The 25760-nt window shown below is 34.3% G+C and overlaps 1 protein-coding gene across 5 annotated transcripts in view; it reads right to left on the reverse strand.

Annotated features, from left to right (window-relative positions):
- Window positions 1–460: 460 nt before the first annotated feature.
- LOC123539588 (deleted in malignant brain tumors 1 protein-like) overlaps window positions 461–25760 on the reverse strand; it is a 30689-nt gene continuing 5389 nt past the window's right edge. The window contains exons 3-18 of one of the 5 annotated variants that reach the window (XM_053527123.1): window positions 24445–24592; window positions 23360–23532; window positions 20536–20692; window positions 19556–19722; window positions 18503–18661; window positions 11797–11953; window positions 8917–9083; window positions 7786–7942; window positions 7388–7548; window positions 6795–6962; window positions 6188–6344; window positions 5430–5593; window positions 4228–5049; window positions 3364–3499; window positions 1785–1813; window positions 461–1503 (exon numbers count right to left, since the gene is read on the reverse strand). In XM_053527123.1, the coding sequence (XP_053383098.1) occupies window positions 1463–1503; window positions 1785–1813; window positions 3364–3499; window positions 4228–5049; window positions 5430–5593; window positions 6188–6344; window positions 6795–6962; window positions 7388–7548; window positions 7786–7942; window positions 8917–9083; window positions 11797–11953; window positions 18503–18661; window positions 19556–19722; window positions 20536–20692; window positions 23360–23532; window positions 24445–24592 (2963 nt within the window). In that variant the 3' untranslated portion in view covers window positions 461–1462. Of the gene's footprint in view, window positions 1504–1784; window positions 1814–3363; window positions 3509–4227; window positions 5050–5429; window positions 5594–6187; window positions 6345–6794; window positions 6963–7387; window positions 7549–7785; window positions 7943–8916; window positions 9084–11796; window positions 11954–18502; window positions 18662–19555; window positions 19723–20535; window positions 20693–23359; window positions 23533–24444; window positions 24593–25760 lie in introns of all 5 variants that reach the window. The other 4 variants (XM_053527122.1, XM_053527124.1, XM_053527125.1 and 1 more) reach the window with 4 other exon arrangements.

The following is a 25760-nucleotide window of genomic DNA, read 5'->3' on the forward strand; positions in this document are numbered from 1 at the left end:
ACATCATCATCTCTTTCATGTCTAAAGATATTAAACAATGAACTAAACTCTTTTTTTCATTTAACTCAGTACATCATTAACACATGTAGAGACAATACCATCTTCTAAAGCAATTTCTTCAGTTATTCTATTTTTGCCACGGTGGCTTACACCAATTTTACCAATGGATTTCCAGAATTTATTCTGGTCAACATCACATTCTTGTAATAATGTACTGCGTTTAGCCTTCTGAACCTCACGGTCAAAAGATTTCCTGCATTTGACATAGTCAGCTTTTAAATTATTTTTAGCAATTCTAGAAGTACAAAGCAACCATTTACGTTCGGCAACACACAATTTAGACCAAAAGTCTGACAATTTATTATTCCACCATGACTTTTTTGTGCTTAAATTATCTAGAATTCTTACCATTATCATGCAGTTTTAAATGGAATACTACTATACATAATGCCTTTGGCTGTATATATAGAGAGAGGCAATGCTGTTTATATTAACAACATTCTGTTCAAGTTTAACAAATAAATTCTTAATTTCGACTTAAACAGACTGACTGCTCATAAATTCGGTTTGACACACTTTTAATATCAAACTTATCATTGCTAACTACCTGTATTCATCCAATCCTCAACCGTACTGAAGTTTGTATCAATATACCATGACAATAATGAATGATCTGGTAGATATGGAGAAATTGCACTAATATCTTTAATCAACTATTAAGTTAATGTCACATTAAAGTCTGAAAACTGACTCATATTTTCGTGCAGAGTAAAGCAATAATCTACAACAGATGGCCCCTTTACAGAAACAGAAGTAAAGTCATTTATACAGTTACTTCTACCATTCAATATGGCCATATTTGTTTTGACTAGAAAATCTATCAAAAGCTCACCATAGTGATCTACAGTAATTTTAAATCAATTACAATTCTATGTGGTATATCATCAACACCAATAATAAAAACATTTAATTCACCACATCGACTGTTAAAATCTCCGTAAACATAAATTGTTCCTTCTCTCTGACACTGGTAGATGCTAGTTAATAAATGATTAAAAAAACTATATTATAAAATACCATGCAAGTGTTAAAAAATAACATAATAGCAGTCTGATTTTGTAATGTGACGACTGCATAATTCCTTTCAGAACGGATTTACTAGCAACTAACTTTGCGTTGAAAACATAGCCCGTTTATCGTGCAATAATTATTGTCAGTATACACAGATGTATTCTTCTTGCAGATATCTTTTGTCATCTTTCTCCATATAAAAATCTCTCTGGGTGTATAAATAATACTATACAGAAGCTTGCCGTATATAGCTACAAACCATTTATTTATACACATAGTGCAAGAAATCCGTGCATTAAAAGGGGGCGATGTGTGCACCTTCTGTGAAAAGCATGAAACTTGGTATGGTAGTCGATGAATAAAATACGCTTCATTTTAGCCTGTGTTTGTTCTAACTTTTCCGTCCGGCATCTGTTAACTCGTATAAGTATTCTGTAATTTACGAGTACAGAAAGCTGAGATATCAGAAATATCAACTGACTTGAATACAACTCTTGAATATAGTGATTAATTATGTAAAAATTTCATATATGTTAACAGTTTCATGTACAGTGTATTCAGTAAGGTTTAAACCAATGATTTGTTAATAAAATCATATTCCACATTGATTAAACGCATAAGAGGAGACAAAACAATAACGATTATATTAACAAAATGAAAATTGAATATGAAATCGATATTCATGGAGGTATTTGAAAAAAATATCATCATACCTGGTTTGTGTCTGGTTAGGTGTCCATATCTACAAAAGATGATATTCTGTAAATATATCTAGGCTAACATCATACAATTCGAAGATATATTTGTAATACTATCAGTAATAATAACTCTCTTATCATTTAGTTGACAGTGTGCACAAAAGGCTGTTAAATAGGCAACTGGTGTGGTAACTACCGTTTAAAGGAAATATTAAAGGAAATATAGTCTTGCTGATGTTTACGAATGACTCTGACTCACTGCAGACCTGGAGCGCCTTTCTAAATTTTAGACTCCGGTATATAATGGATTCAAGCAATTAGAATAAAAACATCTTTAATTTATAGATTTTGTAACAATGGTAACAGTAAACCTAACCGTTCGTTAGTATATTATGCATATTATACACTAAATGCCTGCGGAAATGCAATAATTTACGTATATTTGCCCCCGCTCAAATTGATAATAACTTCCGGACATGCGCAAAAGACCGCTCCAGCTCCACAGTGAGCAACATCGTTACGAATAGTACAGTTGCACTAGTACAATTCTCGTACGGAGATGAAAATGGAACAGATTATCCTCATCATCGTCGTCAATGATTTATCATAACCATTGTGAAACAGGTAGACCAAACAATGTGAATAATAATATTTATAATTTTAACTCTTTATAATATACACAGTTCATCACAGACTGTAATGAACCGATTAAAACTTTGTGTAAAATTCATTAGCGTTATAAATGTAAGCTATGAGCTCAAGCATCTGCCATCTGTTGACGTTTGAAATAAAATTGAAAATAATCTACTGACTTGGTGTCAATAAGAACTGGCCGTAGCCGAAGACATCTCACTGTCGACCAAAACAGAACTCAAGGTGCTTAGCACTTAACATCAACACCACCCTTCGTTCTTTTTTTCTTTGTTTCATAATAATATTTCCCGATCAATATCCAGTTTTGGCTGGCTTTGTACCTCGGGGCTCATATATCTTTTAGTAATCAATTATATAATTATGTATATGAAAATCAAAAGCCATTTTTTACCATTTTTGCTTAGAGAAGTTTATCACTGTCGTCAAAATCAAAGAGACTTGGATTCAGTACTTTGATTCAGTGTTGTTATATTTTCTGGTCCTTTGGTATCATAGTGTCCATTCAATATATGTGTAATAGAGTTCCGCTTAAGCCGGTGCTAGGGTGTGTGTGTGGTGTTGAACAGTTCATTACCTCTCATGAACAGACTCAATCAAACCGAGTCCGCTATTGTTCTGCTTGGTTGTATTCTATGCTTCCAAAGGATCTTTTTACAGATTCTGTTGCATTTAGCTATTACATGTGCACTTAGGCAAATTACATAATATAAAGAATGTATGTCTTTATCGCGCTTGTTTCTTTTAAGTATAACAAAAATATTTTGAAACAAAATCGCTGGTTTACTCTGAAAAAAAAAAAAGTCTGGCTTTCAAGTTCTGAAAAACAAATCTGACTTCCATAAGGCAAACAAAGATTCTTAGCACCAAGTAAAATCCCAGCCAAAGAAGTTCATATGGTCGGCCCCTAAACGGCGCATTAAATTTGATAAACATTTCTGACCTTAGGCATGTTAGGCGTCGTCTCATTTTAATGATTACTCCAACAGCAACAAGAAGTGCCACAGCTCCAACTCCACCTCCAATGATTGCATTAACATTCAAAGAATTGGCCGTGTTATCAGAATTGGATATCATCCCTAATATAGCTGGAATATATACATTTGTCATAATTGGAAAAAAGTGTAGAAAAGAGAAACAGAAGTTGGTGTAAAGATGATGACTTTAGAAATCTGAATTTAAAGTTTGTTTACATATATACATGTTTTGTTTGTCTTTCAACAGTATTTCAGTTATGTTACGGCGGGCAGTTTACCTAATTAGTGTTCCTAGATTCTGTATCAGTACAAATCTGTTCTCCGCAAGTAACTGCCAACTTCCCCACATGAATCAGGGGTGGCCAACGAATAATTTAAGACACAATGTTTTCTATCAAATCGTCACATAGAAGGCCCCACTCGAGGATCGAACTCACGACCCCGATATCTGTAGATCTGCGCTCTCCCTATTTAGCTATGCGGGCGGGTTATTTAACATGTAGTAATATGGTGAGAATATGGTATGTGTTTGTCTCAGTCGAATATACATATATATTTCGTTCAGTGAACCAAACACAAACATTATAATCGAAAGTCTGTGTTCAACAAATACAAACAATCATTTCTAAAGATGATTGGATAAAGAAAGTGATAAGGATACAGAAACCACGTGAAAAAATCACAATGTTTGACATAAAGTTACGGACGGCAGGAAATCGGACGCAAAGTGAATGAAATATGTTTAGATCAATGGAAAAGACACTTTCGGCCCTTTACAGAACACAATTTGCTTCTGCTAAATTAAAGAGATAGAAAATGGTCATGATTACATTGTGTGCATCCTTCTCCTTTAAATCCGTCAACGCAGCCGAATTTACATCCACCGTTTGCCTTTAAGCAGACAATGTTGATGCAGTTTTCACTGCAACGGACTTCACACATGTCGCCATAGTATCCGTTTTGACAGTCTTTTACACAACTTCCATTCGTATAAAAACACCGCCTACCTTCGCCATCTGGTAAGCATGTCGCCGAACACGTCATGTTACATTGCTGGCCGTAAAAGTTAATTCTACAGCCATCATTACACACACCTGTTGTTTTAATACAAGTTTCAACCGCACAGTTGTTCGAACAATCATGTTCACAGTTGATTCCATACTTACCGGCGACACATTGATCGCATTTACTTCCTGTGAACCCATCCTCGCAACTTTGACAATCCCCATTATCTTTACAAGTGTTATTGCTGCAACCAGATGGACATATAATGTCACAATTAGTTCCATATTTACCATACTCACACTGGGTACACATATTTCCAGTAAACCCAGTCTTGCAACTATAACAATCACCACTACCGTTACATACATCATTTGCGCAACCTCTGGGACAGTTGATATCACATGTTTTACCGTATTTACCGTTAACACATTGATCACAATTATCACCTTGAAAATTTGATGAACATGTGCAACTCCCGCTTTTTATGTCACATATAAGATTTTGACAACCAACTCCACACTCGTGTTGACAGGATGATCCATACTTCCTAGCTGCGCACGCAGTGCAGTCGTCATACGATGTGCACGCTTTACATGCTGGATTACAACTTCCTGTGCTGTCTATGCTCAAACCGTTGTTTTTTCGATCTATACATTAGGGGGAATACGTTATATGAGTACATAATTTGTAATCATCTTGGCATTTATTCGAAATAATGTAGCAAAAATATTAGTTAATTTATCATTGGATGGATTTTAACAAAGGCTCTCGAAACTAATACGCATTTTTTTTTTAAATTGGCAAATAAGAACATGAACTGCGGCCTATATGAGACATTTTGGTCATAAGAAAATCCGTATGCTTCTATGGATTCATTTAAACAATTCGTATCAACTACGTTTTTAAAAATGTGAATTTAAGCTAGTAAATGAATACAGGCAAAACTGCCCCTGAGTAAATGATAAGGTAAATACATATTTATGTAATTATTCGCATTTGTTTGTCAACAAAGTTAAGTAATACAAACCTGTGCAAACAACAGAAACATCCTCGTCATGATCACAGTTGTCTTTTGTATCATAGGTGCAGTTGTTAATATGTGATGCGTCTCTGTCACAGCTCAGACCATCCACAAATATTGGCCCTGTGCCTGATCCATAATGGGCATTGAGATAATACGTTTTTGCTGGACTGTCAACAGAAATACAATATGAGCCGCATAATGAGAAATCCAACATAGTGCATTTGCGCAGTCTGCTCAGGATCCATGATCCATGCTGTTCGCTTTCAAAGCCTATTGCAGTTAGAGAAACCGTTAGAAAACAGCATGGATCCTGACAAGACTGCGCGGATGCGCAGGCTGATCTGGATCCATGCAGGTTACAAATGCACTATGTTGGTTTTCTTATGGCGCGGCTCATATTATGAATGTCAATGATTGTTGATATTCAGTAACAGTTTTATGTTTGAAAACAGCAATTTATTTTTAAACGTTACAACGAGTTGCAAATCTGTTTGACTGTTTAAGTTATATGAATTGACTTATATATGAAATACTGTCTTGTAATATAAGTTTGCTCAAATAGTAACGAAATAATTCCATTTTATAAGCCTTTGTAAGTAAATGTTGAGTTCTGCTCAACCCGGGGCTAGAGGGCGTGGACGGTAGCATGCATTTCCTCTACCGTCCATGAACAGGCTCAATCAAACCGAGCCTGCAACATTTTCGTTTTTGTCGTGTTGAGCGACCTGTGGAGTTTCCACTTTTTCTGTCTGTATGCTTACGGGTATCCTAACATACTACAGATAGCATTGGCCTCGTTCATTCCAAAAAGATCGTCGCATACTGTTCCCCATGTATCCAATAACTTGAGCTCGACCCTTCCATTTGTTGAACTCGGACCATCAGACAATCTTATTTCAGTTATATCCAATGGAAAGCCTGTATTAAACGAATTAGAAAGATTATTTTATGTAAACATGTAACCGTTACATGAATTTAGTAGAATTTAGATAAAAAAGACGTGGTACATTTTATATGACATCATACAACAGTATTTTAATGCGGTCATTTTAGAAAATGTACGTCACACCGCTGATAGATGCGATTTTCTAATGATATTTTGGTTTAGATATATGAAAGTCTGATGATATGAAAATACAGATCGGATACGCCTGTTCAAATAAAGAGTCCAAGAAGTTATTATAGAAAGACCAAATGGAAAATTATGATAAAACTTAACACTGTTTTGCTTGTTTAGCATATTTCATATATTAATGCAATTTTGAATACAAAAAGGTAATCTTCGTATGAGCAAATCACCATATTTATCGCGACATGGCAAAACGAAATATCGCACTAAACAAACATGCAACAGACAGTTATACGCACTATATTCCTGACATTCTCCTTCTGTGATCCATTTTTGCGTATGGGTATCACACGTCAATTCAAGCTTTCCAATGGATCTCTTATCGTGCGAACAGTCGGCAAACAACGTTGTGCCATTGTAGGTGAAGTAATCGTGACCCCAGTGATAGATGTCTGGTGTTCCACAGTCTACACAAATTTGACATACAAGTAAAATTGCGTACATTTTACAAATGCTGAGTATATTATTACAAAATCATTGACAGTATAGTTACATAAATTACTAATCTTTCGTTTCTTTGCTTATTTAGGTTTGTAGATCAGCACAACGTATCCAACAGAATTCAATTGTTTAATTTGTAAATTATTAAATTACTTCCATGTTTGCTATGGTCATCGTCTGGAAACAACTTAAAAGCTTATATAAACATTTCTCGACTTAAAAGACTCGAAAAGTGATATAACACAATATTCGTGTGAAATATTTCATACAAATGATTTCTATAGAGTTATTATTTGGTAAGCCTTTCAGAATAGGTTAAAGATATTATAATCCTACTTCGGAGGAATATACAAGATGTCATACTCTTCCAAAACCTATTAAAGCCACAAACCATTGCAAACGGCAGATATGTCTCTCTCGTGACTACATTCGTTATGGGACAAATATCTGCAGCTTCTGAGGGAATAGTCATCATCTTCACAAAACAGCTCATCAATGAAGACTGGACCACTTCCTTCGCCGTATATTGCACCAGTGATATAATGAGCTGCCCTAGAAAATGAAAACAATAATCAGGTAGTGGCCTCAAATAAAGCGTATGAAATATCAAAACTCATACATAATAGCTGTGAAGAATATTATCCTCTTATAATATAAATATGTACGTTTTTGGAGTGTGTAGATGTGTATTTGGTTAAACATGGTTTGCATTTTAAAGCATTTTATAAACAGTTTGACAAAATAAACAACTACTAAGTTTATAGTTATGGTATCCCACGGAAACGTTACCTCAGTCCCATCAAATCACAAAATAAATCTGCTGCCTGTAGATCGAAGTTTTTATCGCAAATCGTTCCCCATGTACCGTTAACATTGATTTCCGCACGTCCGTCATATGGGCCAGTTCCATTGACTAATCTTGCATCCGTAATGTTTAAGGTTAGTCCTAAAAGGGTCAAATATGTGATATGAAAGCCCAATATAAAACACAGTGGAACATATCTAAACCATGTAGTTAAGTAAATTACGTTTTTTAAAGTTACACATTTTTGTAAAGTATTGTTTCATAGAAAGTAATAAAGACAATACAATGAAAAGTAATAATTACCGCAGCACATTACTTAAACATCGACCACAGTTATATTAGTTATCAACAGCGTACGCACAGCCGTTGATTAGAGACATAAATTGGTTGTAACATTTAAATGAAACAAAAACAACAAAAAAAAAATCATTATGTCTGACGCATTGACATCGAAACATTGGTTAGTGTGCACCCACTATTATTGCATAAAATAAAGTCTATGCCGATATGAGACACTTTTGTCACTTGAGAGTAAGAACACGCCAGGTGAAAAAAAATATAAATAGTTTTGTGTAATATAGTTAATTGCAAACTGGATTTGAATTAATCACTGCATTAGAAAATACAACATTAACTACTATCTACATGCAATAAAGGTCAATGATGTTTAAGAATAACAACATTCACGATGAGTGTTCTACCTAGGTCGAAAAAGCTTTCATGACGTTTATCTTATTTTAAAGATTCTAGTTCAAGAGGATCTTTCTTTAAAAATGTTTGATCATATTACGAACACAGGGATATGAGTTTTTGTATATAACTATCTTTAAAATGCCAAATCAAGAAAACAAATACGGGAATCGAACTCCGGCCGTCGCGGCAATAAAAACTTTTCCGCGGTTTTTACCAGTACGGCCACGGAGGATTACGTGTAAACAAGTTAAATATAGATACTTATAATTATTTTGAAGTAGGTTAACTTGAAAACATTGTACACTGAATACAAATTTAGATAAGCCTGCAAAGGGTTTTGAAGATCCGACTTTCACATGTATGTCTACGTTGTGCAGACCAAATAGTATAAATTGCTTAAATGAACTGTTTTAAATCAATACCTGTACATTCAACAGCTACATCATCAAAATGGGTACAGTGGTTTGAAATCTCATAACTGCAATGGTTTATATGAGACTCTGTTCCAATGCAATTCAACTTGTTTACGTATATAGGACCTCCACGTCTACCACTGTCATCGCTAACCCAAGTGTAATAACTCCTGTATCTGTTCAAATATATATATATATAATTTGTACTTTGACACTGTTAAATCCAAAAAGGAACCCACCCATCAAGTAAGCTTCAGGAAGGAACAAACACATTATCTACATTTGTTCCAAGGCAGGAACTTAAAGCTAACTAGGTATTGTTAGTTCCAGGATAGCAACATATACCAAACGTACTTAATAAGCCACTGTTAGTTCCAGGAAAATGTCAAAAAGTACAAAAGTTACATCATAATATAATTGTGCTTGTTAGTTCCAAATAGAAACACATACGGTTTTAAGTTCCTAGGGGGAACAAGAGTACCACAAGTGACATATATTTGTTTTTGCTGTGAACTATCAACTCATAAATGAAGATCCCTTGTGGTTATCAGTTGTTCCCCCCATAGGAACTTAAAATCCTATGTGTTTCTATTTGGAAGTAACAAGGACAGTTATTTGTATGATGTAACTTTTGTACTTGTTAAGAACAATTTGTTTGTTCTCTCTTGACTTTACAGTGTCTGTTCCTTCCTGGCTTATTGAGCGCAACTGGTATATTTTCCTACCTGTAACTAACAATACCTAGTTTTCTGTCTTAGAACAAGTGTAGATAATGTGTTTGTTCCTTCCTGGGACTTACTTGATGGGTTCCTTCAAAGTACAAACTTTAATGAAATTACACGTATTAGTATTTGTTCCTTCACAGAATAAAAGTACTCGAAGTTTGGTGCAGATTTATGTTTATGCCTAGGAATTAATGGCTAATGCGTTATGTACATGCTGGTTAGTGACCACTGACAGCATTACCTCTACAATATATTTTATGCAGCTACTGACAAACCAGATAGAATATTAAAACTACCCGCACTAAGGCTACCTGAACGAAAATGTCAAAAATACCAGTTAGAAGACCTATATTCGTGTTTAAACTACATTAAAATTGCAAATGCAGAAAATATAATCTGGGTTTTCCTCAAAATATACTGCCACAGGAAAAGCCTTTTGTTAAACACATTGAGCTTTCATGATTAATTTTGTTAGCCTACATGTCAAGGTCCATGCAGTACAGTAGTAGACAATCGTCTAAACAACTGCACAATATTTATTCCTGTAATAGTGTTGCTTCGAAGCTCTTCCCAGTTTGAGAGTTTGCCACTCTTCCAATACTAATCAGAGTGAACTGATATACTGTCATTTTACTGTTTATTTAGTTTACAATGTCTCATGAAAATAAAACCTGAATATCTCAACTAATAAAAAATGTTTTATATTTTTGGTGAAGTTTGTCCACTGAAAATCAGTAAATTTGATCAGACCACCTTGTGGCTCTGTAATGAAAAAGTATAAATTACAATTTAAAGGCAAAGAAAATCTCCTATATAAGTGACACCACTCCCCAACCCCTCCCCGCCCCAAAAAAAAAAAGCCAGACATCTTATTCCCTAATAAACAGGATCCTGGTCTGGTCCAGTCTGAAAAGGGTCCATAAAAACCCTATAGACTTGACATGTAGACCATGTCAGAGGATCATAAGTGTTACTGATATGTATAGATAATAGGTTATTTCCTGTGTTTTGCATTTTATTGATTGAAAGGCAGTTTTTTTTCAAAATATACACAAAATTATGTTAGTTGATAATATACTTTTATTGTAATTGCCCAGTCATGCCGAGTAATGTCCTGACCAATTAAATTATTACTCTTACTAAAGCAATTCTCACTATTTTAGAAAACTCTTACCTTTATTAAATAAAAATGATTTATTGATTATCTAAAACTGAAAAAGAGAAATGACTGGTACTTTTTATTCAATTTTTATTATCTTTTTATCTAAGTAACAAAATATTTAATGGGTGGGATAATTTGACATGTGACCAACCACGAACACAATATCAGTTATTTTTTTTTTTAAAAATGGTTCAAACTCTTTATCTGAAACTTTCGTGATAAAATAACTATGCAATGCACATTTACACGTCATGTTACATTTTAAAGACACAAATTCTGGTATGCGAGGTATTTGACCTATGGTGATGGTACGGTCTGCGTATTGGCGGTAAGGGCCAATATACAAGACTGGACCATTGATAGACTAGCTTCTGTTTATATAAGCTACTGTATAGCTACTGTGCAGTAAATAGATTGCATGTAATATTTCTAACCTTTATAGCAAACCAGTTCTCACCTTTATAACGAGTTTAGAAAGCCTGAATAAATAAGGGCTAAACAACAAAGTGATGAGATACAACAGTATTTTTATTTTTCAATAAATCAAGTTTTATCACAATAATACATATTAAAAATGCAACTGAACGCTTCTTTAATTTTTAATGAAATCCAGCAATGATAAATTTTTCTGATTTTATTTTGTATCTATAGAAATAGTCAAAACTAATAACAACAACACTTGTTAATGAAACTTACTACATGTAGGTAAATTGTCATAAAATATAAATAAAATCAAAAAACATTCTGCGTAGACACCTAACTGGGACCCGTCCCCCACCCCACCCCATTATTAGTTTTCAGATTGATTTCTTCTCTACCTTATCAGTATATGATATACTAACGTACTGTTCAGTTCGTGTGTTTCTGGAAAAAAAGAACTAAAAATCTCCTTTAAGACCATTTCAGTATACACACCTCCGATGATCGTCTCTAAAAGTCCTTAATATATTGTTTCCATACTACAAACAAAATTAACAGATAAAAGATGAAATGCATACTTACTCTAGTCCAAGCATTTTGCAAACAACATTTGCGTCTGCAATTTCAAAATTAGTGTCACAAATCGTCCCCCACGTTCCATTAACCAAAATTTCAACACGTCCTTTGGATGGTCTTTCACCATTCTTTAACTGAATGTCGCTAATTTTCAGTGGAAACGCTGCAATGAATATGCACTGAAATATACCTTGAACGGAAAATGAATGCTTTACATGACCTTTTAGAGGCAAATGGGTTGGTAAACACTAACCTTTGACCGATTGAGCTCTACACAACAGTTTGAAGGCCACCGTGACCTCGAATATCGTTTTCCCTTAAAACACTCCGTGAGAACTACGTTCCAACGCAAGTCATGTCTAAACGATATCACGTGACATATCTCAACGACTTCTGGTTACGGTATCGCTTAATATGACACGGCTTACATAATTTTCATATATATTAATTACTTTGATTATATTTATTTGTGTCTTGACATGAACATGAATTCAGATTCCAAAAGTAATTGCACAGTTTGAACTTTTAGATTTTTAAAACAGGCGTCTGTTATTAAGAAAATAAAAGCATTTTGCTATTTTCAAGAATAAAACAATATACACTTTTTTTAAAAGCAATACTTACAGACAGTCAATGATCGATTAAAGGCAATGCCAGTTTTAATCTTAGAAATATATTTCTGCAACTGCTTTATCATTAACACACAATATTTATTTAATATCATGTTTCTCACTCTAACCGATGATGTTACTAACTCTAAACGCGACACAGGCAAGCGTTACTGACACTCATCGAAGTCTTGTGACTTAACGCATTACTTATATTTGAGTAAAACATACCAGCAAGTCTGTGACTGAAAATTAGATTTTGTTCCAAGTGTGTAGGCCTAGTTTTTTCTTATCATTTAATGGTATCTCCGAGATATCTTTGTCCAGATGAAAGCAATATGTACGGGGTGGCACGGAGTTGAGTTATACTATTATATGCGCACACTTTAATTGTTATAAAGTCTGTAAAAAAATCTTTTGAAGCAGATGACGCAACTAAGCAACATAGCGCGACTTTAGGAAGAATGAATGCATAGTTCTCGATGCAATTCTAAAAATCTTTATTATTGTGTATTATTCATTATAGCAACGATATAAATTTTGTTCTTAGCGAGAGTGGAACTGACAATGTCCCAGTTAAAGAACTTAAAAACGTGATGACATCCATGAAACTGACGTCACAATTGACGACACGAAACTGGAACGTATATATGTATAGGTTATGAACTTTGTATGTGGATATATGCACTTGTTCTGAAGCGGTAATATTGCGCGACTTTAGGAAACTAAATGGAGAATAATTTTAGGTATGTAATAATGAAAAATATTGCACGATCGCGCGGTCCATTGAAACAAAAAGGAAAAAAATAGGTGTGTAATAAGGAAAACATATTTCTTGCACACCGGACTGGCGTTTCCGTTGGTTTTACCTATGCCTGCAATACCCCTATTGCATTCTCGTGCTGGTTATGACAATTAGCGCTTCATGCAGTTATTATATATGGTATTCTATATATGAAGTAAGACAGTATCAGGTACCTTGAGACCTTCTCTTCGTCCTTTTTACATGTAATATATTTCTCGGTCCAAAATACGTTATTTTACGGAAAGAACATACCGTTACGCTACAAAGGATAAAACTAAAGTGAAACTTTGTTATTGTGCTTCACTGAAATGTTATAAGTTCGGTTTACGGACGTTAATTTCCTGCGCTGGGCGCACATACTGAGAGTACTGCAAATAAAGAATTTCTATTTGCTTTGAATTTATATTATTATATGTAAAATACCATATGCAACAAAGAAAAGATCTGCTAGAAACGCATAATTGTATACAATATGCAAGAAAAATTGCAGTCATGTGTTAAAGAATTGGATAGATATGTCCGTTCTGAGGGCACTTGTGTGCGAGTTAGTACTCAGGCTCCTAATTACATTCGCAGGTAATAACGATTATCCTGTGCGGACGAAATGAGCAATAGGCCTGCACATGACGACGAAAATATTTGTCACGAAATAGCCAATTTATTCGCAAAGTTCTGGAAGTAATGCTTCACGATCCTGATTATAGATACAATATTGATTACCGGCGTACGAATGTACGTACTATTTAATAAGTGTGAATGTAAAAGCTATTTTGAGACCATTTAGTAACAAAGAAGCGTTCTACGTCTCTATCAGATAATTAAAGATATTAAGGTTCGTCCTTGGTGCTTCTCGGACCATTATTCATACAAATCATATTATAAATCTGGCTGAATAGAAATTAACTCTAAAACAAGATCATTTAAAGGAATCTATTGCAACACATATCTTTTCACAAGAAATAAGTGAAAAATGTCAAACTACGCGGGATTTTAATATAATCAAAAGATCAAATTAATTGTGAATTTTAAAAAAAGCAAAGGGATTAAACAGAAAAGTAGCGAAATGATCACGAATGAATACTTGAATCGCTGCGAACATAATTGAAGGGAAGAAAAGAAAAGTTAATGAGACAGTTATATTCTGCTTTTAGAGGAAGGGCCGCAGTAAAATACAAATCTGTCTGAGATTAAAATAATGCTTATCTCTGCATGGCTTTTAAAGAAAGGAAAAGGGAGATTCAGTAAAACGACAAAGTAAAAGAGATTCGAGTTTCCGCACGACTTTTATTAACTAAGTTTGAAAAAGAAAAGTAAAAAGGTGATGCAATAGCTGCATAAGTTTGGCGTATCTTAGTAAATGCACAAGTTTCGTGAATTTAAAAAGAAAATCGGGGGATGAAAACAACGCGAAATAATGAAATTTTCAGGAAATGCGCCTGTTTAAAAAAACGAGGAAGAAAGACGTGCAGTAAAGTATAAAACAATAAAATTGTAATGTTGTTCCAGGTATTAAAACCTTTCAGGTTCTCTGACCGCTTTTAATAAATATAAAATATAAAATGAAAAGCATAACATGTATACACTTTTTCAAAACTGAATGCATGAGTAGTGGTTCAGCAGAACACCACTATTGTATAGGAACCACCAACAATGCTTACAACATTGCCATGGAATTTGAAATAAATGAAAGTAATTCTATAGCGAACACCTGAAGATACTTGTTTCTATTATAGTGCATAAACTTTACCTTTAAAGTTTCATGCTGAAGTTGTATGTGATTTTATGCATCCATTTCAAAGAATTTTACTCCAGCCTTCGTAAGACTATAACGTGTAAAATGATGACAACAAACACTTTTGTCATACTGATTAAATTTTTGTACCTTTCTCAGACGTACGCGTCATCCAGTCATTTATGAAAGTGTCACAAAAATGTTCTCGACGTAAAGATGAAATGAACACAAGAATTTTCTACAAGTTCAAATGGTAATTATGATATTGAGACTTCGTAACACTGTATGTGAGACGTCGTCACATATTGTCTGTAATCGTTGCGGACTTGCAACATTTATGTAGCTTACATAAGTTTATTTGTAACTAGTTCGTTGTATCTTCCAAAATGCTGCAAATAGCTAATATATCTTCCACACATCAAACTCGTCTTTTGAATTAGGAAAAAAACGTGAAATCAATTGTTTATTGCACATAATAAATGAATTAACAGGGTCAGTTGGAGCGACACCGTAACTTCATCGTTGAGATATGTCACATTAAATCGATGAGACTTGACTTACGTTGGAACGTAGTTCTCCTGGAGTGTAAAAGGTTACTTTTAACTTGACATTTTGACATTTAGGTTCTCTAGTGACATAGGAGCAATGATTCTATAAGTTAAAGAAAATCATTAACTGTAGTAGGAAGCGGACTTTAGTTACTGTGTGGTAACAGCTTCCGTGCTTAACAGCAATTTGACCTGTGATCTACTGACCTAACAATAATAGGGATCATCATTGTTTGTTTGATTTGGGTTTAACGCCGTTTTTCAACAGTCTTTCAGTCATGTAACGGCGGGCAGTTAACCTAACCAGTGTTCCTGGATTCTGTACCAGTACAAACCTGTTCTCCGCAAGTAACTGACAACTTCCCCACATGAATCAGAGGTGGAGGACTAATGATTTCAGACACAATGTCGTTTATCAAATAGTCACGGAGAACATTCGTCCAGCCCGAGGATCGAACTCAAGACCCCGCGATCCGTAGGCCGACGCTCTACCTACTGAGCTAAGCGGGCGGGTCAACCCACGACACGCATTCATCTTATGACACTTTGACTACTCTTTGCTAAAACGTTCTTTAGCTATAGAGGAAAAACTGATTTTTGACCACGACTTTTGATATCTGTCTCCCATTTCCTGACCACAGGCATTCTATTACTTAAAGCGGCATGCCTCCAGATCGTTCGACAACAAAAACATGTTTTTAGATACATTGAAAGAAATGCTATATTTCTTGAGAAGGCTTTTGAACTTAATTACTGACAAACTTTATGTTACGGAAACACATGAGAATTTGCTGTTTTGCTACTTTTTACGATGAAAATCGAAAAGCGTTTGGCACGCTTAAACAGTCTCGATTATAAATATCTATATTTTGAAGTCATTATTCACTACTTCAGCTATAGCGCTATTGGTTACGACGACGGAAAAATGTCTTTATTGCCGCGGCGGTCCTGGGTTCGATTCCCGACGCGGTCATATGTTTTTCTTGGTTTGGAACTTTTAAATTATTTTAGAAACAAAAATTCATATTCTAATGTTCATAATATGACCAAATTTCAATTTGAAAGAAAGATTATTTTTTATCCAAATCTGGAGGCATGCTGCTTTAAAGCCAAAGCATTTTCTAGCCACTGATCAAAAACCAGTTGGTCTACCGACCGCCACTATAAAAAAAAAACATTAAGTAAAGCAATACAGCACTTCTTCTCAAGAGAAGATGGTATATAACTACAATAATTTATTAATATTTAGTTAGAAATCAACAACAGCTATTCGCTTGTGTGACTCATTAGTGTCTATGAAAACATTATTAATACCAACGGAAACGTGAAATAGTTAATATGCAATGTAAGCATATGCAAAATAATTCAAGAGTGTGAAAACAGTTTGTAGATTCTATTATCAAAACATATAGAAAAACTATATCAACGCTAAGTTTATCGATTTACGGACAATAAGGATAGCGTTATAAAATTGGTTGTTTCTATTATCATTTAAAATAAAGATTAGTGTAGTGTTTCACCACGACTGTCTAGAGCGCCTTGATAGTGACTACCTTAGTGACCGGTTGATCATGAGATCATTTTGTTTAAAACGATACATACCTCTATATTTATATATTTAGATGATGGTAATTTTAGTCAATGAATGCAATAGAAACGAACTAATATATTTTGTGCGTTTAAGGAATATCTTTTTGATCTAATAGTATATAATTTTGTTGGGTTTAACGTTGCATCGACACAATTATAGGTCATATGGCGACTTTCCAGCTTTAGCTTTGATGGCGGAGGAAGACCCCAGGTGTCCCTCCGTACATTATTTCATCTCGGGCGGGCACCTGGGTAGAACCAGCGACCTTGTGTAAGCCAGCTGGATGGCTTCCTCACATGAATAATTCAACGCCCCGAGCATAGCCCGAACCCACATCGATGAGGGCCAAGTGATTTGAAGCCACTAACAATATATAATACATTCTTTTACTAAAAACAGTAGCACTTTGTATCATGCACATTCAAATATCTTTTGTATTGTATCATTTTAGAAACCTAACATCAATTGACATCTGTTGTCCCTTTCATGCAATTAAGCAATCACCCAGAAGTTTTACGATCCTACAGAGCAATTACATTTAATAGCAATTGAGTTTATCTACTCGTAAAACGTACTTAACTTTGCGCTGGAAATTAAACTTACTGTCTTGATAACATAAATTACTTTTGCGCTCAAGGCAACCGAGCTAACATTAAATACACAAAATACGATGTATGCAATATTGTAAGGGTAACGACCGCTAACTTCAAATCACTTGTCGATCACCGATGCGGGTTCGTCCTTCACTCGGCAATTGAATTCTTTATGTGAAAAAACCATCGAGCTGGCTAACGGAAGGTCGGTGGTTCTTCCTAGGTGCCTGCTCTTGAAATAATGCTGGAAAGCCGCAATATGACTTATCAATGTGTCGGTGCGACGTTAAACCCAACAACAACTTCAAAAACATGCGAAGTTTGATAATTCTAATTTAGATATTTCTTGATTACATGCATTTTCAAAAAGGAAAATGGGTCATTGGGTTAATACAACATGTGAGTAAAGGTTATGTTCTTATGAATAATTATGTGAGATGTGGTGACGCTAGCTGAAGTCCTTTTTGATTCAAAGGCATTTTCAATGTTTCCACAAGCAAACAAAGGGAAATCCTTGCTTTTACTGAGTCAAGGGAGTTTAACTTAGTTTACATGTAAGCAAAGGTCTTGTCCTTAATCAACTGTTATATAAGATTTTGTCATTTTGCCATAAATGTTTTATTTTTTAATGTTCAGGTCCAGACAGCACTAATCTGTGAATATAAATTAAAAACACATAAACGTAATAAAATTCCAAAATACATTACACATTTTAGATGTGTGTTAAATGACTTCCCCCTATATTAAGACCATCCAACTTTTAAGACTACTTCTCGAAAGAACCGTTAATGGTCTTATTAGCGGGGTTCTACTAAAAGAGATTCATTCTCCATACCATTAAAGGGTGTACATCTTTGTTCCTCGGCCCAACTGTCATTATTTAGACATTTCATTTTTATCTGGGTTGGATAGAATCCTGTATGACATGTCACTGTTAATTCTGTTCCATTGAATGCAACTGGATGTCCATTATAAATGTCTGGTAAACCACAAGCTGAAAATACAAAGTAGAACATGTCGCGTGTAGTTTAGACTAGCCACTAGACTGATAATAAATATATTTCTACATGTTTCCCTTTTTTGAAGAATTCAATTTCATAGAGACAAATGCCAGTCTATATTAGAGATTTTCACAGAGGAAATATGATGATATTGGACATAGGATATAGACTGGCTCAGTTCACTACATTCAATCATAAAAATGCAAAAAAAAATATCATAGTCTAGGAGCCAGTCTACGTAAAGTTATAATACTAACGAAACGCATGGGAAAAACTTTGCAACATTCTCTTAGCCAAAGTAGTACATCTGCTAAATGCATTTTTACGTTTCAAGTAAAGCATCTGAACGATCTGTGATTTAGATAAAACCAATTAGATAAACTCACAAACAGGTTCTAATATTTTAATCAATCGCTAAATGCATTGTAAGTAGTAAGGTGACACTTTATCTTAGGTACATGAAACTAGAGGTTTTGTTTGGCATTTGTTTGCTGAGAACTGTTGCGTACAGTTCTATCAACTAATATAGTAAAACGGTGTTATATATCTGACTTAACCTTTATAAACTGACAATTACTGACAACACAACATCATCACAAAACAAGAGCCTAAATATGAATGACTTCAAATACAAATAGTATAATGCAATACGTACACACATATATATTTAGTCTTAAAATGTTACTTAAATGCTCCCTTCCGTCAAAACAAAAGTGTGTGTACATATGTGTACATCACTTTTATATAAATCCTGTCTTAGACATTCAGATTCCAATGCATTATACTTGCGTATTAATTTTTTAACATGGTCTCCTATAATACTATTCGAAGTTCGTATATTTTAAAGGCAATAGTTACATAACAAGGAATAACAGTGTTGTACTTACGTGTACAAGCTATGGATAAATCGTACCGGTGAGAGCTTGAACTACGACTCGGAGCTTTTAATGAACAGCTATTTATAGTATCCTTTTCTTCATTGCAATTAATATATCTTATCAGTACTGGCCCAGTTCCTTCCCCATATATTGCAGTATCAAAATACATAGCTAAGCTAGAAGAAAAAAAAACAAGTCATTGGATGATTATATGAGCCGCACCACGAGAAAACCAACATAGTGGCTTTGCGACCAGCATGGATCCAGACCAGCCTGCGCATCCAGGATCCATTTTGTTCGCTAACGTTTTCTATAATTGCAATAGGCTTTGAAAGCGAACAGCATGGATCCTGACCAGTTTGCGCGGATGCACAGGCTGGTCTAGATCCATGCTGGTCGCGAACGCACTATGTTGGTTTTCTCATGGTGCGGCTTAATATTATATGTTTCGTTTATTTTGCTTTATGAGGAATAATTTCCACATCATACACAGTATCTCATAAACATTATATATTAGTCAACGATTAGTCAACAAATAAATAAAATGATTTTGCATGATTTTAAAGGCATTGAACAATCCGAACATGTTGTCACTTTATGCAGTTGTTTTCTGGAATTAAGTGCACATATCCGTTTTGTAGATTAGGTTAATACTGTACCTGTTTATCGGCTGCTCAGTGTGCATGCAGAACAGCATACGAGCTGAAGCGTCAATGGCCAAATATTGAAGAATCAAATATTATTAATGTTCATAATATTTTGTTCTGCGTATTTTTTGTCACTTGCTACATAATTATATGTTAATAAATGCTTAGCTTACAGACACATTGATCAAGGTTGTTATTTTAGATTTCGTTATATATAAAACATGCCCTATTATTTGTATTTGAACATCTGCAAATGGAATATTCTCGGCAAAGTAACATTAGATTTTAATCATGTTTGAATAATCTGTTTATTTCAGGAGTGTAAAATCTATATGTATTTACCTTGCACCATGTGTTCTGCAGATAGTCTGTGCTTCAAACTTGTGTACAGATCTTCTATCTATTGTGCCCCACCGGCCACCGACATATAACTCAATCCTACCGTCGTAGGGTCCACTACCGTCTATGAGTCGCGTTTTGGTGATATTTAAAGGAAAAACTAGAATAGGAAAAAAATATATATGTATGTAAGTTTCGCTTTTGTTTCAGTTATATAGATGTTTATGTCCTGAATACTAGCACTGGTTGAGCTTACGTTGAATTAATTCATTAATGAAACAGTATATATTAACTTTCATAATATATTTAGATTAAGCAAGCATTGACAAGCAAAACTTGCTGATAAGTTATATTAGATTTTTTAAGAAATTGATACCTTTGCGTCTGTGAGCATGTATATAACGATTACAATATAAAGAAAACGTGTAACAGTGTACTGTGCGTTGAAAGTTTATTTTGTGTAGTACAAATTTCAAAAGAGAGGTTTTGAGTGAAACGATGATAGTTTCTGAAGCGTATAAAATGTGAGACATGTCTCCCTATAACAAAAGCTTCTGCTATAAAATGATATTAAATAGACACCATGATCAAACGACTAGAGATAATAACAATACTTGGCCTTACTTAAGTACCGTTACAACAGCCGCCAAAACCCACTTAAAAATTGTTGTTGATAACGTTAGGCAATGTTTATTGAATTCCCAGAAAGCAATCCAGAAAAAACAACAAAGTAATCGGAAGAATTGAATATGTTCATGAGAGGTAATGAAAATAATAAAACCTCTTACCGTTCCTAGCGATGGTTTAAATGACTCTTTAGGATATTATGACATTAATTAAACTCCATAATCCAGATAAAAACAACAAATAATTAATTATACTGGTTCCAGAAATGAACCTACTTCTAAAGGTCATCACAGAACCTTATATATGCATTTGTGTTTTAATGCCAAACACAGTAAGATTGCGTCTGGTCAAAAGATAGCCAAACAACAGTAAGACTGCGTCTGGTCAAAAGATAGCGAAACAATCATGTACAATGTATTTGCTTCCGTGTAACTTACACACACAAAAACAGCAAATGACTTGTTCATCAAATAAACAGGTAAAGGTCTTGTTTATTATAGTGTCACCCCTATTGAAAGGGCCTGTCATCTTGGCTTATGAGACACCTTTATTGAGCGTACCAATTACCTCCCAACTCCTACCACTATGCCAGGTGCCAGGCGGATAGAAGTCGGTAACCATTCATTTATCTGGCTCGCGGCTCACAAACCGGCCTTTCCGGAACGAGTCCCATGAGAAGCATCCCCCGGTCGAACGCTCCCTATGGGGCTCGAACCTTCGACCTCACGATCCCGAGGCGGACGCCTTAACCACTGGGCCACGGTGTATGTACATATGGATGCAGTATACGTTGAAGTTTGAATGAACACATTTCTAACGGGAATCGGTTGTTTTCGACAGTATTACAACTAACTCATCTTTATTCAAATGATTGTATGACGGCATCGACGTCATGACGTTACTAATCAGTTACCGATCTAAAATAATCGACAGAAGCCATTTTTCCTATTTTCATATATATTTTGATATAACACTGAATGTTCATATTTCAGCAAAGAATCGAATCACACAAACGTATATATCTTACTCAAAGGTTTTGACACCGAAAAATGAATGAAAACGAGTGTCATCCTTACTGTATCTGCAAATGATAATATTGCAAGCAACTGGTGTGTGTGTGTGTGTGTTGTGGGGGGGGGGGGGGGGGGGGGTTGCGCGTGCGCGTTTGTGTGTGCGGGTGTGTGTGTGTGAGAGAGAGAAGCTTTGATATTTGTAAAAATGATGTTACTTACTAATAAATAAACACAATGCCATGAATCAACATGAAATAGGAAAGATGGTATTATTTTGTATTTTAAAGAATTATGGGAAAATGTACAAAGATATATCGCACATCCAGGCTGAGAAACACTATTGTAAGATTTTAAAAGATTTATTATACAGTGTTCATTTAGAATAACAATGCTTTAAAGTAAGTAATCAAATGCGTTTAGAAACATGACCTTCCAAAGGCGTGAATTTTCATGTCATTTATGCGACATATTATTTGTATCACAAACTAAACATCACATATTTGAATATCAAGGAACAGTTTAAAAGGATCTAAAATAGCTTAACCGTACATTTTTGTTTTCATAATGTGCCCTTTATTTTTAAACCATTATATTTTATGTTGTATGGTAGCTTAAGGATTTCGGTTCCACACTGAAAAAGAATTATTTGCCTTAGATGATTTAAATACAATATCGCAGTTTCTACTTTATGCACGAACATAAGAAGAACGATCATCTTCTAGTGTTTAAACTGTTTATCATACAAAATTATGTCATGTCAATAAAGTTTCTTATTGAACAGACCATATAAATAGTTACAGAGATGACAATGAAACAACATACATATATTATAAAATATTGAATTTCATGTTTTCTTTCTTTTTTTTTATATTATAATAAGTTTTATTTAAAGCGTCATCTTCTTCAAACGTAGATGTAACTTTTAAAACAAATATAGACAGGGAAAAATACATGTCTTAGCAGCTACAACATTGACTTACACGAAATAATATAAATAACTACTTTACAATAAAATTCAAACTACCATCGAGAACGACATCGGATATCATTAAAACCTTAAAAAATATCATTACACACATTTGCTTCGGATGGCTGATAATAATGCCAAAACAATGAAAGAGCAAGGCAGTGCCAACAAGTAATTTCTAATAACCAAGTAAATTTATAATAATAAAATTACCCCATACCCTTACAAGCAACAGCTACATCATGGCTATGATCTGCACATGACACATCTAGGCTATAGGTGCACTCATTGAAATATGTCGTCTCCCATCCCATGCAGTCAAGATGGTCTATATGAATAGGACCTGTTCCAGCTCCATAGGCGTCCGAATACCTATAGTATCTTTGGTGCTGACTGTGTGTAAAAATATCGTCTACTGCATTTCAATATATTGAATTATTATATTCTAACAGGGCTAGATTTGATTTTCAGTTGAACAAAGAAGGATTTCAAACTCTGTATATTCTGCGGTAAACAAGGTTGACGCATGGACCAGCGGTAAGAGATTATTGTGGCGCCAATTATGACTCACATTACCATATGACGTCCAGTTCATTACTACTCAAATAAATGAAGTCTTGCTTTTTTCTAAAATATCTCAATGAACATGTAAGAATGAAAACAACCAATGCCCTCTCTAAGTCTGTCGTTCAGTTTACCACTGTTCATCGTTCAGATGCTTAGAAAATTATGAGACTACTCGGGATAACGACCTCGTGGTTCAGTTTCTACGCATCTGAACTCTGAACCGTGAAAAATTAGACGACAAACCTCTCGAAGGCCTAGATTATTTGTTAAGTTAATCCTAATGATATATAATTTTACAAGATAATATTATGACAATATGACAATGATGGCTCACAAAAATTTAAAATACATTTGATCAATTATACATAGTATTCGCCATTTTGAAATAATAAACTTGAACATATTTTGTTTCTTTTCTTTTTATAGACCATGCTGTTTAAAACCTCTGTATCTTTGAACTATACGTAGATATACTTATAGTTACACAGTCTGTACTTGTTGTGTCGTGAATAGATATGTCAATAAAATGTATATAATATCTTTTGGAAGAATACAACGGAAGCAAACACAAAGATAACAGATACTCTTTGAGTGAATCTGTTTACGAGACCACCACTTAATTGTTAATACACGACTGCAACGGTTATATAACCTGACAAATAAGAAATCACTTTTTATTTTACATTTTTAAAAGTATATAAGAGGATTGTTTCCTTTAAAAATATAAAACATACGTACGGTGTACCAAAAAGTGTATTACATATAACATTTGCTTCTCTGGATGTAAAAAATGTGTCACAGATTGTTCCCCAAGTTCCATTCATCAGTACCTCAACTCTACCGTCAAACAGACCAACGCCATTAGCCAGCCGAATGTCTGTGATATCTGATAAAGGATTAATGAAATAATAACATATCTTATAAACGTGTAGAGAAATAATCACCAAATGCCTGTGATATCGGATTTACAAGTAGTGAAGTCATCACCAAATACCTGTTATACTATATAAATGAGTAGTGAAATATCACGAATGTATGAGATGTCTGATAAATGAGCATTAAAATAATCACTGAATACCTGTGCTATTTTGTAAACGAGTAGTGAATTAATCACCGAGTACCTGTGATATTTTGTAAGCGAGTAATTAAATAATCAACGAATACCTGTGATATTTTGTACACGAGTATTGAATTAATCACCTAATACCTGTGCTATTTTGTAAACGAGTAGTGAACTGAACACCGAATACCTATGATATTTTGTAAACGAGAAGTGAACTGATCACCAAATACATGTGATATTTTGTAAACGAGTAGTGAATTGATCACCGAATACCTGTGATATTTTGTAAACGAGTAGAGAAAAATTCACCGAACACCTGTGATATTTTATAAACGAGTAGTGAATTAATCACCGAATACCTGTGATGTTTCGTAAATGAGTAGTGAAATAATCATCGAACGCCTGTGATATTTTGTAAACGAGTAGTGAATTAATCACCGAATACCTGTGATGTTTTGTAAACAAGTAGTGAAATAATCATCGAACGCCTGTGATATTTTGTAAACGAGTAGTGAATTAATCACCGAATACCTTTGATATTTTGTAAACGAAAAAGGAATAAATCACCGAATACTTTGATATTTTGTAAACGAGAAAGGAATACATCACCGAATACCTGTGATATTTTGTAAACGAGTAGTGAATTATCACCGAATACATGTGATAAACGAGTAGTGAATTAATTACCGAATACCTACGATATCTGGTAAACGAATAACGAAATAATCACAGGTACCCAACTGTACTGTGGACTTCTTAGTTTGTCTTTTAAACCATTCACTAAATAAGGCTACCAACTGTAAACTTTGTATCTTTTTACTCAGCTACATACATTATTTATTTTTAGGTAGTTCTTGATTTTATGTCATGTTATTAAATATGTACTTTGTTTAAAAGTGAATAACGTGCTTGTAATTATAATGAACATATACCGTAATACGGGAAATCAATCCTATTTAGAGGTGCATATAATTATAGACACTGCAAATTA

The sequence above is a fragment of the Mercenaria mercenaria genome, chromosome 16, assembly GCF_021730395.1.
Source record: "Mercenaria mercenaria strain notata chromosome 16, MADL_Memer_1, whole genome shotgun sequence".
Taxonomy (NCBI): Eukaryota; Metazoa; Mollusca; class Bivalvia; order Venerida; family Veneridae; genus Mercenaria; species Mercenaria mercenaria.